General features: G+C 40.2%; 1 protein-coding gene across 10 annotated transcripts in view; it reads left to right on the top strand.

Annotated features, from left to right (window-relative positions):
- ADCYAP1R1 (ADCYAP receptor type I) overlaps window positions 1-14977 on the top strand; it is a 141945-nt gene that overhangs the window by 89317 nt on the left and 37651 nt on the right. For all 10 annotated transcript variants that reach the window (XM_015619634.1, XM_015619633.1, XM_015619631.1 and 7 more), the window contains exons 6-8: window positions 11937-11972; window positions 12589-12630; window positions 14331-14434. In XM_015619634.1, the coding sequence (XP_015475120.1) occupies window positions 11937-11972; window positions 12589-12630; window positions 14331-14434 (182 nt within the window). The remainder of the gene's footprint in view (window positions 1-11936; window positions 11973-12588; window positions 12631-14330; window positions 14435-14977) is intronic.

The raw sequence follows: 14977 nt of genomic DNA, 5'->3' as shown, positions 1-14977 counted from the left end.
TAGATATAGATATAGATATAAATATAGATATAGATAAAATATAAATATAAGTAAAAATATAAATATAAATATGCTTTATTTATTTATTTATTTATTTATTTATTTATTTATTTATTGCTCTATTTATTTTACCTATGCAAAATAAAGGGCTGAAATAAGATTTTTAATTAATTTTCCCTGAATTTACGGATCTCCTCACACTCTGTTCTTCCCATTTGGCCTGTGATGGGGCGACAGTACGACCCTAAGGGACGAATATTCCATCCAGTGGAAACATATGTCCTGTTACTTTATCTCCTCACGGGATCCCCAATAAAAATAACAGCTGCTGCCTCGTGCAAACCCTGGGTTTGAGGGGGTTTTGGACATCTGTTCACTAGGAACAAACCCAAGATTCATAATTCATTAGATAAACAAATAAACATTTAACCTGCAGTATCTGGAAATCTCAGCAGATGTGGCTGGGATTGCACTGCTGACCCCAAAATGGATTTATCAACATCCCAAATCACTCTCCTGGGTGAATCAGAATCAGCTTTGCCATTGTTGCTGCTAATTTTAATTAGCCAAGTGCATTTGTTCAATGAGGGTTTAATGAAAAAAGTCACATTTCATGATGGTTCCCTAAATAACGGGTTATTAGAGAACTCTAATGTTTCTAAGACATGGATAATCACATTTTAGGGATTGTTATAGTGTCCTCTGGCTGCTGCTCTGTTTCTAGAATACGGAGCTAGGCTGGGCATGGACACTAATATTTATTAATAGCAAAATCATTCCTAGTACAGCAACATTTTTCTATGGCCACAGATAATTTTTATAACTGAAGCAATAGCTTTAAATTATACTTTTAAAAGTTTGTGCTCTGAAGCACCTGTAGCTACAATGTAATCAGGAAAATCATGGGGTGTGCTAATCTTAAAGAGTGGGTGGGAAATATCTCATTTGGCTTGGGATGTTTAAATTTATATGTGAATTTCTGAAGTCATCACATGGATTTCTGGCTCAGTGAGCAGAAATTAATGGGACTTGTTGAAGATGCTTTCTCTGACCTCCCTCAAATGCTGGTCTGGAGGTGAGCTGTCGCTGCTTCTTTCATGAATTTCAGAAAGGAATCTGACTGCCTTGACTTGGATGTCTATTTCCATATGGAACAAAATGGGAAAAAAGAATAAAAGAGACTACAAAAGAAATATTAACTAACTGAGCTGTCAGCTGGTGGGATGCTTTTTGGAAAAATTAGCTGTGTATTTAGTTAAAAATACCAGCTGTTGCTGGTTTTATCTGCTCTGCTGTGTCCTTCACTGCAGTTGAACCAAGGAGTAACGTTTGAGCTGCTGCCAACATCATGCAGAAAGTTCAAAGTGAAATCTTGTGTGCTTGGACACCCTGTCTTCTGAAATTTCATTTCTCCTCTCCAAAACCACCACAATTCTTCATTCCTTTCAGGTGCTGACTGTGAACCAAATTATTGTTCTCAAAATCTCTCCACTGGAGATTCCTTTCCTCCAATGGAAAAAAAACTTATTAGTTTCCGAGTCTTTTCTCATCTTGTAAATTAGGGATTTTTAATTTAATGTAATTCAGGGATTACTGGCTTTTCTTCTAGATAGATCCCAAAAAATTAATTTTTTTCCTCTTCCACATGGATTTCTTTGATTGATATCCATCCATCATTGTTTCCACCAGGAGCTGTCACTTCCATGGCCTCTCTGTTGTATGTTACTGCTTCTCCAGCGCCTTCCCAGCTCCAGAAACACCCACCCCACAACAGGACAGATTTAAATCATCCTAAGGCATCTTTGCAGGGGTTAAAAAGAAGAAAACCATAGTCAGGCTGTGATGTTGCCTTTTAATAGCACACAGCAAGACCTAGAGGTGGCCCTAACACAGGGATCTGCACTCCCAGCTGGAGAATTTTCTATTCTTTGGGTGTTTTTCCCAATTTTTTTTTTTATTTTTTTATTTTTTTCCAGACACAGGTGACATTGCCTGGCATTGAAAATCTATAGAAACAAAATCTTTGTGTTTTTTCTGCTTTGTACTGTACAGTTAAAATATTCTGGAACCTAAACACACACCCAAATGGACCATAGCATGAAACTCAGTAACCAGATCAGAAATGAACATCCTTTGATTTGCAGTAAAAAATAATTCAAACAATAATGGACAGTTTCTGAGCATTCCACATTTGGAAAATGCTTTTATTCACAAATCCAAATAATAAATATGAACAGCTCTTATTCAGTTTATCTGGTGTTCAGTTTAGGACACTACATTTACCACAAAACATTGTTCACTATGTGCAACAGAGAAAATTCTCCTAAGTTTTACCAAAGGCATAAAACCTATCCCATGCTGATACCAGGATTAAGGGTTCCTAATTAAAATCCAGTGGAATAAAGAATGTAATCAGGTATTAGAAAGTTTAAAAGAGAATTACATCCTATGCTCACATTTCAGACCAAAATTCTTTGGCTTGTTGCTTCTCTTGGTTGAGCACCATCAGTGCTCAGGCAAAGAGCTCTGTCATCCCAAGAAATTGGAAATAGTCTGTCACTGATGCCATTTAAAATGCAGGGAAACACTCAAGTACTTTGTTGTACTAATTAATTGATTAATTGATTGTCTGTAAGAACCCCAAGCCTCGTAAGTGCTGCACTAGAGATGCTGCAGGTGGACAGTGGGATTTATGAACGTGGGGTTAATCAGGTTTGGGAAGCAGTCTGAGCCTGAGTTTAGACTTTATCCCTAATCAATTAGAGTAAGATGACAAGAGAAGAGTTAATGAGGGGAGAAATGATGCTCCATCTTCGAAGTGGAGAGGTTTTTGTGTCCTTTCTGGGGGGACACTCCTGGTGAAGCCTTTAAAAGCTGACTGGGAAATTGGTACAAAACCCCCAAACAGGGTGAAAAGACAATAAAAGTCTTTTGCTTCCCAGAGTGAAAGCTGTTGAAAATATTTGCAAGTTACAGTTTCTATTAGTTTGGGTTATGTATTGATAGTTTTTTTGTTTAGACAGGAAGAAAAGGTGATTGATAAAGATCAGGGTCCTCCTAAACACCAGAATATCCCTGGGGGATTGTGCGCTTATTTCCTACTGAGGTAAAACATGCAGAGTTTTGTTGCTACTACTGAAATTAAGGTCAGCAAAGCAGCAGAGAGAAGTTGGAAATTGCATTTGCCTGTCAAAAAGGCAAAAGATAAATGCAAAAGTCCAGATTTCTCTTCTGAGGATGTTTTGCTTGGGTGAGTGTTCCAACACCCTGCTTGGAAACCAAGGGAAGGAAAACCCTGTCACCAAGTTTCTCTGGAAAACATGTATGACCAATCCCAGCATTCTCATCATGGGAATAATAATGAGCCACTGGAGCTTATTTATATTTTTTTTATTTATTTATTTATTAAAGCTTATTATTTACTGAAGCAACCAGGACTCTGAAACCTTTGTTTCATCCTTAATTTTATATAAAATCCTACACAGCAGTCACAATCAATTCAGTGTTTATTTTATATATAAATCATTTAAAAAATTAAAAAAAAAGAAAAGAAAAAATATTAAAATGGCACTTGATAGATAACGAGTCATTTCCAGCTGGTTTTCATCCCTGAGCTTTTCACAGGCAGTAAAGCCACGGGACTACTCCAACTTTTCCAAAGAGAGGAGGACAAGCTATAATTAAGCCTCCATGGTCACAACATCACAAAGTCCATCTGCAATGCAGAGAAAATGGGAGGAAAATGCTGTCATGAAAGAACAGAAACTGGATCTACATTTCTAATCAAGTAGCTGAGGCCTCTCAGATGTTTTCTAGCAAAGCAAAACAAAGACATTTTGTGGCCTTTTCCACCAAATTATGGGGACATAACGTTCTGTGCCTCTGATGCTCACACGTGCAGCACGAGCAAGGGCGTCTCAGCTGAAACCAAAGTCTTTGGTCCTCTGCAGGGGGACGTCCTGCAGTGGTCAGGGGAAAGCTGCAACACAGCTCAAGAACTTTGGCAGTGATCTGAGAGCTAATTTGGCCTTGGGGAACAAACATCCTACATCTTTGGGCAGAATGTAAGGGTGGGAGTTGCTGAGAGCTGCTGAGAGGTTTGGAGAACACTTGGACTGCAGAAGGTAATAGATTGAAGTATCACTGTAGGGGCAACATGAGCAGACCCTACAACCTTTCCTAACAGTCTTTTCTCTGTTCCTGTTTCTCCTCTTGACCCAAATGATTGGGAAAAGAGATCCAGGTGATTGCAGGATTTTAGGTGTGGTGGGCACACATTTGTTCTTACCTTTGAGCAAGGTATTTTATTTGCTTTCTTCTCTAGGAGTTATTTCAGGAGTGACAATCTCTGTTGGGAAATGTTTCAAATTTTTTCATGGTTCTTGTTTGAAAATATTTTGGTTTTTTTTTCTCTCAAATAAAATCCCTGCCCTCTTCAGAGCTAGGAGACCCTTTAATAATAATTGCATTGATCCTGCACTCTGATTGATGCTCCTGTGACAGCCAGACTCAAAGGAAGGACTCACATAACGTTTAGATGATGGTTAGTTGCTATGGTGACCTCAGTCCATTTCTAGTTTCACATCCTTTAACAGGAAAGAGGAAGAAAATAATAAAGCCATGATTTCCCTTAAATGTTATTGATCATATCTGTGCATCAGTCCCACCATAGCCAGCCCTGTGTGCTCTGGCCTTTCTGGTCTCCACATGGGACCTCACTGGAATTCTCTGAGATTTCCAGGCATGATTCACTGGGTCTTGTCCCTGTGCCCTGAAGGTAAACTGGGATATAGGAAGAAATTAATTATGTATCACTTCTATCCCTGCCTTTACTGCAGTAACTTGCACAAACCTCAGGGTAACACAGACTTTGCAGGAGCTTGTTTATCTCATGATAGGACAGATGTCTAAACCCAACCACCCTCTGGACATCCCAGACTCTCTGCCCCTTATGGGAGAAGGCTTAAAAACCAGGTGAACTTATCTTCAGGTAGATAAACTGGACAGCATGAGTTTGTCCCACAGGATCAGTTACTCAGCTGTCCTTAGGCACCAGTTATTTATTCAAACACACAAATACGAACAAGGCTTCTTAATCTCACACTTGATTATCCTCTGCCCCAGTTTTCTTGTTTTCTAATTAAAATGAGCCCCACTTCATTTTGTCCTGTCTCTGTGTAAATGTTATGTTCACAAATCCCTTTGTCAAGGCAAATGGAGATCTACAGTAAATGACAGAAGAACAGAATCCCAGAATTTGTGTTGGAAAGGACCTTAAAAGTCTTTTCAGTTCCACCCCCTGCCATGGGCAGGGACACCTTCCACTATCCCAGGCTGCTCCAAGCCCCATCCAACCTGGCCTTGGACACTTGCAGGGATCCAGGGGCAGCCACAGCTGCTCTGGGCACCCTGTGCCAGGGCTTCTCACCCTCACAGATGAGAATTTTTTCCTAATATCCCATTTAACCCTTCCCTCTATCAGTTTGAAGCCATTATCCCATGTCTGCCACCTCCTGCTCTTGTATAAATGACTTTTAATCTGTAGTTTAAAGTTTTGGCTAACATTTAAACTTTAAAGCTGGCTGTGGGGCATGAGGCTGGAGAGACACAATCCCCTGGAAACAGTTGTGGGAAGCACTTTAAACAGGAAAAGGTGTCTGAACCTGTGGGACCATGTGCTCCATGACCTTACCTGCCTGCTACTTCCTACAGATCCTGCTAATGAAACTGTCAACTCCAAGCAGCTAATCCTTCATTAATCAATCAATTATGGAATCACAGAGTAGTTTCAGCTGCAAATGACCTTAAAGAACACCCAGTTCCACGCCCTGCCATGGGCAGGGACACCTTCCACCATCCCAGGTCACTCCAAGCCCCATCCAGCCTGTCCTGGGACACTTGCAGGGATCCAGGGGCAGCCACAGCTTCTCTGGAAAGCACAAAGATGTGTACCAAAGGAGCTGGCATGGTTGGATAAAGCAGGATGGTGTGTGTGCAGGCACAGCACCGGGCAGAGGGATGATGTCCCTCCTAGGGAAGCAGCGGGCAGGGTGTGGAAGCAGAACCAGTGTGGGGAGCTCAGAGAGAGCTGCAGGAAAGCTGCTAAGCAGCCTGCTGATCCTCACTGTGGCTCTGCCAGCCGGCTGAACAGATTGATGGAGCAGGAGAGCAGCAGGCAGCGCGGGGAGGGCACAGAGGAGGCTCAGCGTGCTGGATGCCGAGAGCTCGCTGGTTTAGTTCAAATTTGGAAATGGAATGGAAAACTTCTAATCAGTGCTGTTTAAATCAAGACAGAAAAAAAAAAAAAGATACTTCTGCCCAGCCAGCTCGTTATCCACATAGCTGGACAACAAGATAACAATTAACAAAGGTGTGAAAACGAGGTTCGCTCTCCTGTTGAATTTTACAAAGTTTAATATAAACAAAAAGACAATTAGGAGACAAAGATAATAAAGCAAAGAGTTAAAATGGCTGAGTGCTTGGCTCTCTGCCAAGAACACACCTGGTGTCTTTGGAACACTCCTTTTATCCCATTTTGCTGTAGGGTTTTAATGCACATTCAAACTTTTCCAAGAGCTAGTTTGCATAGCCACTCCCCAGGTCTGCCTTTTCAGAGCACACACATTTGTTCTTAATTTCTCCTTTATCATCTTTTTATTTGGGCTGGGGTTTTTTTTTCTACAGGGGGTCAGTGTTGGTAGCAGCCTGGGCCCCATCATCTGTTCCCTGGAGGTTATCTGGCTTTGTACAGACAGGACATTGCCCTAATATCCAAAATTCTTCTTGACCGACACCTAAAACCTTTTTGTAGCTGCTTGCAGGAGAAAAAAAGAAAAAGACATAGCAAAAGCATATAACATATAACATTCATCCTAATACTTGTGAAAAGCCAATATCACAATATGAACTCATAACAAAGGGCTTGTGAGTGGTTTTCCCCTGCCCCAGTGGCTGCACTTTCTGTAGGGACACAGAAATGTCCCTACAATGTGAAATAAAAACAGGGCAGGCTTTGCATGTTGATCTTAACACCATCAAAATCCAAAACCTTCTGGAGAATTACCTTTGTGCAGCAGTCCTCCAACCCACAATACTGTGATGAGAACAACAGGGCTGTGGGAGAAGTGTGGGCAAGCCAGTCGAGGACAGAACAGCTTTGGAAGCCTTTCATCCCCTCCCGCCCCGCCACTAATAAGGGACAAACGCTGGAACAAAAGGGTTAAATGCAAGTTGTGTTCAGATAAACAAATCCACGGGAGGCCAGGCAGGTGGAGAGCAGCCAGCACAGATTTGGCACCACAAAGGAGATCTAAAAGGCTCTGAGGCTCATCGTGAACAGGCTGGTTCTTGGCTTCAGCTTCCCCATCCCTGTCCACTTTAAATCAGGAGCAATTGCTGTCATCGAGTTTCTCGTCAGTTGTTGCATAGCGAGGGGTGAATTATGAGTTCTGAGTCTCGGTAAATAAAAATCAAAGAGGAAAGTCTGATAAATGTGCAAGAAAAGGGCAGGAAAGGTCTGGGTCTCTGCCACCAGCTCTATGGGGAGCCATTGGCAAGTCCTTGGATATTTTTTTCCTCCCTCTTTTACCTCTTCCTGCAGAAAACAGAAATAAGGAGTTTTCTGTACTTGGTTTTTAGAACTGGTAACTCAGCATTCTGATAGATCTTCTCTAGGATCTCTAAGCAGTGCTGCAAATAACATCTAATTAACAATGTCAATTAAAGCATTAATTGTAGATTTTCTTCCCAAAGAGTGACACTTACTTAAGTCTGGTCAAACAGCGAATAGCACAGCCTGTCAATACACTGGATAAACCATCCTGTGTCCAGGATAACAGCAGCTTCCTCAGGAGTTTATTGACTGATAAGAGCAATTATTGATTTAGTAAATGATGCTCCAAGGTGCTGTTTGGTATCTGCTGTCGTGTCCATATTTCCATAGTTTGGGTTTAGCTACATGTGAGAAGCACAGATGTCATTCAAATAAGTCATAAAGTCATGATATTTGAGATGTTGTTATCATAAAATAATAGAATTATAGAATGGTTTGGGATGGAAAAGATCTTAAAGATCATCCAGTGCCACCTCTGCAGCGCAGGGACACCTTCCACTGTCCCAGGTTGCTCCAAGCCCTGTCCAGCCTGGCCTTGGACATTTCCAGGGATCCAGGGGCAGCCACAGCTGCTCTGAGCACCCTGTGCCAGGGCCTCAGCACTCTCTGAATAAAGAATTTCTCCCTAATACCCAACCCAAACCTTCCCACTTTCAGTTTAAAGTCATTCCTCCTCCTCCTGTCACTACATGTTCTTCTCAAAAGTCCCCTGTAAGCTTAGCCCTTGAATCAAACCCCTGAAAAATGTGTTCCCAGTGAAAACACAGATGAAAATCATACTTTATTTATTCTTCATTTCTGAGAAAGCAATTAATTTCGTTAGGCCACTGTATAATCATATCAATGGGCTTTCTCTTCTTCATCAGTGAACTCAAACACTCCAATTTCTCATTGTTTGTGCCCTAAAGAAAACAAGAAGTCTTGTGGGAAATCCCACGCTGTGAGGGGTCCTGTAGTCCTGCCCACTCCATCACCGAGAGCAGAGTGAATTTACTGAGACCTCTCCAGAGTCTTAAAGGCACTCAGGTGAAAATATAACCCAGAAAAAACATGTTTTTGAGGTGATATTGTGAAAAGTGAGAGTGACTCTGCTGTGTCTGGCATTCCTTACAACCTTTTAAAGGCAAAGTCAGGTCTTGTCCCATTGTATGTAAACATGTTAAGTGTTGTGCACAAAAATCATCCATTGGAATTCCATCTCATTCTCAGCCATGTGAGGAAACAGCACCAATTCCATGGATTTCTGTCAAGGAAAAATACAGAAACTGGCTCTGTGTGAGGGCAGGGCAGCAGCAGCCTGCAGGAATTCAAAGATATATGGTGGCTGTATGTTCCTTCATGTCCTTTTATATATATAAATATATATATATATATATATATTATTATTATTATCAATAATAATAATATCTTATTTGTAAATAAATTTTTATATAGATATAGATCTGTTTATAGATATATTACAAACCTGTTTATATGCAGATAAAATATATAAATATATAAATACATCCTGTGTATAAATATGTATATGTATAGATATATTTTATTTATATAAATACATATATTTAAATAATTGCATAGAAATACAAAAAATATAGCCATACACCCACAAATATAATTGTATATGTGTTCATTTTATCCCAACACTCAGTAGATGAACTTTAACTTTTTCTTCTAACTCAGGGCATGATGTTCAATGTAAATCTAATTAACTTCCTGGTATCTTAACCTATTAGTGAAAATTGAGTTGATGAATCAAGCCTAAAAGCCTGTACAGACAAATATTGTTCTGGAACTTTCTTCAGTACATTAATTAGGACTCAGATATAGAAATATATGTTAATAAAAGGCTTGTTTGCTCCTACAGATCAGAAAATTAATGTTGTTAGGAAAGTGAATCCCTTCATAATGTCCAAACACAGGGAAATGTAGTCATAATTTCAGTATATATACAAAAATATTTCTATAACAAGCCTATTTATTTCCAAAAAACTGCATTAATGTGTTTTAACTGTTATTACAGATGTCATGAAATTAAAAATTAACTCAACTCTAATAATTTGACATCAATGAGACTGCTATTTATATTTAGAATGAAATAATCATAGTTTTTATTTCATGCTATTTAAATTGTGGAGAAAAAATAGGTGAATTCAAAACATGTACATTGAAGAGAAATGTCTTTTTCTAAGCCATCACTGTAAAATGCAGGGTGCCAAGAACATCAGGCATCAATCTACCTCATACAGGCCTGGTCGTTCTCCAGAAAGAATTCTGCACAGTTTTAAGGTCAAATTACTCTACAAATGATAAACTAAAACTGGATTTTTATGAGTCAAAGAGGTTTTTGGGAGTTTTTCTTGCAGCTTTTTCTACCTTGCTTGTGTGGATCGTTGTGAGGCACAGGCTGCTGCGTTAGGTGACCTCACTTAGGGGACAAATTCTGTCAGAGCTGCTGTTTTCAGTGGCAGATGCTGTGAAAAGCATCATGAAAGAAGTGATAAAGGAGTTGTGGTTTGCTCTTTGATGCTCTGATAAACCCACAGATAAAAATTCCCCTGCCACAACCTGACATCTGTGCTCTGAATTCAGATTTTACCGACACGTCCTGATTTTAGCAGCAAATTCCTAAAACTGAGCTACATGGCTGCTAAAAAACCTGGGGTTTGGTGGATTTAGGAGGAGAAAAGGTCTCTCCAAACTATTCTACAGAGCCATCCCTGATATTCTGCCAGGGATGTGGAGCACGGCAGCGCTGCAGCAGCATCTGCTGCTTCAGCCCTGTACAGCACCTGAACCACCTTGGCTGGAAAATGTTTGCTCAGAGCACTGGGAACTGCTCTGCAGAGTTTAGAGACCTCTCCAACACCTGCAAACACCGGGAATTAGAGTCACAGAATAGCCTGAGCTGGAATCAGCCATCCATGAGATCATCCAGCTCCTGCCCCTGCACAAAATCCCAGCCTGTGCAGCCCTGGGAGCGGTGTCCAGTCCTTCCTGGAGCTCTGGAAGCCTTGGGAATGTCACTGTTCCCTGGGGAGCAGTGCCAGCACCCTCTGGGGGAAGAACCTTTCCCCAAAATCCAGGCTAAATTCTTCCTGTGGAATCCTGGAGGCAGCTGGAGTTGGGCAGAGAGGGATGGAGACCATGGGTGTTCTCACCTGTGGCTTCCAGTATCAACCAAAGTCCCCAGTGGGATGGATGTGTAGGATTGATGTTTAATAATCCAGACAAAGTCACAATACCTGCCTGATGCTTCAGATGAGTTTTCTATACTCCCACCATCATTTTCGCATTAAAACCACTTTTTTCTGTCTTGAAAGGTATAAAAGCATATCTTTTATCCTTTAGAGGAGACACAGAGATCAAGGAATTTAAAATTATTATGTGAATTGTAAAATTAAAAAAAAAAAAATCATTTTAGGCTGTGCTGAAAAGCCTCCTGTTATTATTTTATTTCTTTGGATGCTTTCTCCTTTCCCATAGGATCAAAATCAGTCTTTGTTTGGATTTTACTTTTAATAAAACCCTTCTCATACAATTTGATGAAGATTTTTCCAATTCCCTAATTAACATTTGACCACCAGGGTTAAAAGGGGAACAACCTGAAGCCCTGTGGCCGCTCCAGAGGATGCAGAGCTAAACTGATGAGGACATTTATCCCCCAGGGAAGTGCTGGGAAGGATTTTTCCCTGGTTTCAGGGCTCCCCGAGGCTTCCCTGTGCACGGTGCAGCAGCTCCACTCCCTGGCTCCAGGCAGCTCCTCCTGCATCCCCAGAACCCACCCAGGATTCAGCAAAGTCGAATTTCAGCCCAGTTTGGATTAAAAACCGAGCACAGGGGGTTGGGAGGATGGATTTGGCATCACTCTAGGCAGTTATTTTGGAAGAATGAAAGAAAGGGAAAGGGAGATTTCTGATGTAAACACGAAGTTTTATCACATTGTGGTAGTTGTGTTTTTAGGATGTTAAGCAGCATGGGTTTGGGTGCAGTGTTTTGGAAATGTGTGAGTCTTTCTTACTTCAAAACATTCCCCTAAAATAATTTTTTAAAAAGCCACAAAAAAGCTCCTACATCCATTTTCTTATTCTTCCTAGACCCTGACGAAGCATCATAATAACCAGATATTTAACCATCTCAAACATCTTCTGAAAACCTTTTTCCACTCATAAAAACACAGGACTAATACAGAAATAAAGATTTAAACTTGCAGCTCTTCTCTGGGCTCTGCTACATCCGTTCCTTTTATAGGAGTCAAACTTTTATCAAAATTAAATTGCAACCTATCAACATTATGAATTAATTATTTTCATTCTTCTAATTTCAGGTTGGGAAGTGGATAATCTGGGGCAAACCCATGCAGGTAAGAACCAGTTGTGCTGCCTACATCCTCAGTATTTCTGTTCCCAAAAATTGTGTGTACAGGTTGATTTCAGATTATTAACAAGCTGTCTGTGGATCAGTCATAATGACAGTGATTCCTGTGCTTAACTGTAATACTTGCACAAAAAGTGAAGTGAAAAATCTCATGAGTTTCTATAAACTGATGTGATTTTACCTAAAGGCACAAAATTAAACTACCTTATTTAAACCAATTAGTTACTGCTCACTGTCATTGATGGGTGGAAATAAATTGTCATTAATTCTCTGAAAACTGGTCATATTTAAATACCTGAGGATTATAAATGTAAATTCCTATAGAAATAATATTTGACTTCTATATTTTTACAATAGACTTTGCCCCTGTTTATTGCATGTGTTTTTAGTTCTAAATTTAGAGGTTCAGCTTCGATTTAAACTCTCAAGTAAAGCTGTGTTTACTTCCTGAGAAGACAGCACCAAGTATTTATTGCCTTTGGGCCTGATCTAAACAAATAAAAATCAATTGCACTCCATTCACTGATTTCCACAGAGATCAGTTTGGGCTCTAATAGAAAACACAATCAAAATAATTTCATACCCAATTTCCACTTTTCTAGGTGATTATGACCTGCTGGAAAGCACAGCTCAGTCTCTCCTAGGTAAGAAACAGAACCATGGAAATTTTTGTCTCTCTTTTTATTTATCTCTGTTAAAAAGGAAGCTCTAAGATTTCTTTTTTTTTCCCTGCAATTTTTGTATTATTCTCTAATTAGTTCTAATTGTTATGACATTTTCTGCTCTGTTAATTTTAACAATATTATGAAAATTTATTCCTCCTCTATTAATCTTTGTAATCTAAGAAGTGTGCTGCTATAAATTACATCTACCTGTTTAACATTAATTACTAAATGGTGCTAAAGGAAGTCAGCACCATGATTCAGTGCTTTTTTTTCCATAGAAAACTAGGGATGAATGTACAAGAGTAATTTAACAAAATTTGCTGAGTAATGCAATATTCTTAAATGAATGGTGTGATTAAAGAGAGATATTCTGCTGCATGGATGGCAAACAGATTCTCTTAATAAGGTTAAAAATAAGGTTATGAGAGACTAAACTTCTGTAAGAATGCAAAGCAGTGCAATTTAATAGCAAAAAGCAAACCCAAAACTTGGAAATTTCCATCAGTTTTGGTCCAGGTACAACTGAAACTCCAAAAAAGTGTGATCATTTGATAATTAGAGCCTGTTTCTTTGTGCTGGGGGGAAGAAATACAGCAGCAGCCATCCCTAATTTATTTAGGAAAGCCACTGAGCTTTGGGAAGAATGATGGGAAGAATAATGGTGCTTCAAAAGAGCCCCACAGGGGCTGTCCCACCTCAGGCAGCTTTGTAGGTAAAAGAGTTTCAGGAGATTCTTCCTTTTCTGCCACAACTCTTCATTCCCAGTATGGCTTTAAAGCCTAAATGTGTCAGTGAAACCATTTAGGAGCTGGTTCTTATATAAGATTAGCCAAAAAATTATGGTATTTAAGCCAATATTTGCTTAAAATTAAGGTTGTAAACCAGGATTGGAATAATTAATAGACATTAATAGAATGTGAGAAACTCTGAATTCACCAACTGAGGCCACCCTGGGCATCTGGAGGTGGAAAGAGCACATTGCCATGAAGACAGGGATGGGGAAGAGATTCCCAGTCCATGTTCCTTTGTTTCCTGCAAACCCTTCCCACAAAGTCCCACTCCAAGTGCAGAGGCCTGGACTTGGAGATAAATGAGTGGGATGTGTGGTCTCTGCCTACAGGGGAGCAATCCAGCTGCCTCTCCATGGATAATGGCTATCTGAGATATCCCACAGTATCCTGCCTGCCTCCCAGCACCTGGACCAAAAAAATCATGTTATTGTGGTGTTTTCTCACCAGTCTCATGCATGTGCATCAGACATAAACCATTATTTTGTGATATTTTTATCACAAAGGGCCTTTTTTTAATCACTGGACTTGTCCTTTGGCCACGTGGAGTGGAGATATTTTCATCAAAGCTGTGCTCCCAAGATGCCTTTTTGAAAGAAATGGACATTCAGCTGATCCCTGGTTTAGGAACCTATTTGGGAATGAGATTTTTAGTGGCCTGGAGACACTGAATGTGATGACAAAATCTTTTTGCTGTCTGGTGACCTGCTGTAGAGATAGCCATCCATAGGTGGCTGTTGTAGGACTGGATCATTAACGAGCTCATTAAATTTCCAGAATTAAATCTATGGATAGGCAGATAAACAGTGCTTCCAGCAGAACCGTGGGGAGGGAAGGGACGTCCTGGGTTTTTTTCTTGGGATGTCACATTCCCACCTGCCCTTGGCACAGGGGACATCAGCAGGAATTGCACTGAAGATGGCTGGTCTGAACCTTTCCCTCATTATTATGATGCCTGCGGCTTCGATGAGAATGAAACAGAGTCCGATAACCAGGTGGGAATTAATCTCATAATTAAAAACAAATGAAGGGGGGAAGAGGGGAAGCAGCAGACTGCTTTCTGTCCAGCCTCTGGTCATGTTCTGATTTGATAGTGATTAGAACAAACAATCAGATGTACATGGGTATAAAACTGGGAGAAGTGAGATCTGAATCCTTCCTGGGCCTGTACTGAGTATTTATAGAAGATGAGCTTTCAGTGTTGATGTAGTTTGGAATTTCTAGAATTGCTCAATTCTACCCCTGTGGGTAAAGAATCTCTTGGCCAACTGGGTTTTGTTCTACAGATGTAGTAACGCATCTGAACAACTCGGGCCATAATCTGCTCCAGGCAAACCGTATTTACAGTTTATTATCAGACCCTCTAGAATTTCTCAAGGTTGATGAGACATAAGCTATTCTAAAAATAAGAAAGAGGCTAAAAAACAAGATAAGAGGACCACAAGAGCCAGATAACAGAGGGTGGTTGAACACCTGGACTGTAGCAAATCCTGTGCCCTGAGGAGTGCGAGGACAGGACAGGGGCACCAATGAAAAGA

The sequence above is a fragment of the Parus major genome, chromosome 2 (assembly GCF_001522545.3).
Source record: "Parus major isolate Abel chromosome 2, Parus_major1.1, whole genome shotgun sequence".
Classification (NCBI taxonomy): Eukaryota; Metazoa; Chordata; class Aves; order Passeriformes; family Paridae; genus Parus; species Parus major.
The sequence above is the reverse complement of the archived record's forward strand: the minus strand, read 5'-3'. Positions and strand labels throughout refer to the sequence as shown.